This window comes from Triticum dicoccoides, chromosome 2B (genome assembly GCF_002162155.2).
Source record: "Triticum dicoccoides isolate Atlit2015 ecotype Zavitan chromosome 2B, WEW_v2.0, whole genome shotgun sequence".
NCBI classification, from domain to species: Eukaryota; Viridiplantae; Streptophyta; class Magnoliopsida; order Poales; family Poaceae; genus Triticum; species Triticum dicoccoides.
Window position 1 is genome coordinate 164831042 of NC_041383.1, and position 1823 is coordinate 164832864.

Sequence of the window (1823 nt, forward strand, 5' to 3'; positions counted from 1 at the left end):
GTAGCCCTATTGGCTTTCCTAGGGCAATGCACGAAAGAAAATTAAACAAGCAGAATCACTTAAACTGAACAACTTAATCCCTCAACTAACAAAATCATTTGATCCATCTCAAGTGGTTTATCTATGAGGTGGCATGGAACCATGTTCAACGTATGGAATATCTCTTTCTGTTCACTTTTCCCACCTATAAATATGATCTGCACATATGAGCAGTCCACACAGCCACTTCTCGAGATCCATCTCCCCCTACACTGACAGGTCCATCAGCTAACTAGGAGCCATGGCTAAGCTTGCCATTCTGATCTCATGCGCCATGCTCCTAGCCGCGGCGTGCCATGGCCTCGAGGTGGGCTACTACAGAAGCACGTGCCCCAGAGCCGAGGCGCTCGTGCGCGCCGAGGTGAAGAAGGCCGTGCGCGCCGACGCCGGCTCCGGCGCCGGCATCATCCGCATGCTCTTTCACGACTGCTTCGTGGAGGGCTGCGACGCCTCCGTGCTGCTCGACCCGACGCCGGCGAACCCGCAGCCCGAGAAGCTGGGGGCGCCCAACAACCCCAGCCTCCGGGGCTTCGAGGTCATCGACGCGGCCAAGGGCGCCGTCGAGCGTGCCTGCCCGGGCGTCGTCTCCTGCGCCGACATCGTCGCCTTCGCCGCCCGCGACGCGTCCTACCTCCTCAGCCACGCTAGGGTCAGCTTCCACGTCCCCGCGGGCCGCCTCGACGGCCGCAGGTCCATCGCCAACGACACGCTCCTCTTCCTGCCCGGCCCGACCTCGAACCTCAGCACCCTCGTCTCCGGCTTCGCCGCCAAGGGCCTCTCCGCCGAGGACATGGTCGTGCTCTCCGGAGCGCACTCCATCGGCCGGTCCCACTGCTCCTCATTCGTCCCGGACCGCCTCGCCACCCAGTCCGACATCGGCGCGCCGCTCGCCAGCCTCCTGCGCCGCCGGTGCCCGGCCAGCCCGACCACCGCCAACGACCCGACGGTGGTGCAGGACTTCGTGACGCCCAGGAAGCTCGACAACCAGTTCTACAGGAACGTGCTGGCTCGCAGGGTGCTCTTCACGTCCGACGCGGCCCTCCTGTCCTCGCAGGACACGGGGAGGATGGTGCGCGCCAACGCCAGGTTCCCGGCGTCGTGGGAGAAGAAGTTCGCCAAAGCGATGGTGAAGATGGCCAATATCGAAATCAAGGGCAGCGGCGTCGGCGAGGTCAGGAAGAACTGCCGCTTCGTCAACTAGCTGGCTGGCAATGCACATACGCAAAAGCTACAACTATTTTGATCCCATTTTATCCCATTTTCGATTGGCTGTAAAGAATTCCTTCCCATCTGCGGGGTTTTCATTGCTCGGGTTGTTTTTTTGATTATTTTTCTCCTGCCTGCTGTATATCTGTTGTCTGGCATGCACTGCCTTTCTCAGAAAATGTCGCAGTATATCTTTGTTTGATTTGTATGTGGTATTTGCCACAACATTGCAGTGCTAGATGTTTCACATATCCATTTGGGCGTGCCATTGTTCAAATCCAAATGAAACATTTTGCTCCAAACTTACGTTTCTTAAGAGGAAAGCCAAGAAATTTCTTTGTTGGGCTGTGGCCGCCGAATAACATCCAGGCACCGACCGATACCCTAAATGCCAAAAGAGACCTTCGGATTGACGCTATTCAAAACGACGTGGGTTCGCTGAAGCTCGGCCAACCGACGCCGCATTTTGGGCTGGCACACGGTCGCGAGCTGATTCTTCTATTTTCTGTTTCTGTTTTCTTTTTTTGTTTCTGTTTCTATTTCTTTTCTGTTTGATTTTCTTTCTTTATTCGTGTATT

At 56.2% G+C, this 1823-nt stretch overlaps 1 protein-coding gene across 1 annotated transcript; it reads left to right on the forward strand.

Annotated features, from left to right (window-relative positions):
- Positions 1-234: 234 nt before the first annotated feature.
- On the forward strand, positions 235-1510 carry LOC119362798 (peroxidase 2-like). The gene has a single exon (XM_037628063.1). It carries the CDS (start codon positions 281-283, stop codon positions 1238-1240), a length of 960 nt encoding a protein of 319 aa, XP_037483960.1. The 5' UTR covers positions 235-280; the 3' UTR covers positions 1241-1510.
- Positions 1511-1823: the final 313 nt, after the last annotated feature.

Coding starts and splice junctions, on each gene's coding strand:
- LOC119362798 (XM_037628063.1), top strand. CDS start 281: ATGGCTAAGCTTGCCATTCTGATCTCATGCGCCATGCTCCTAGCCGCG.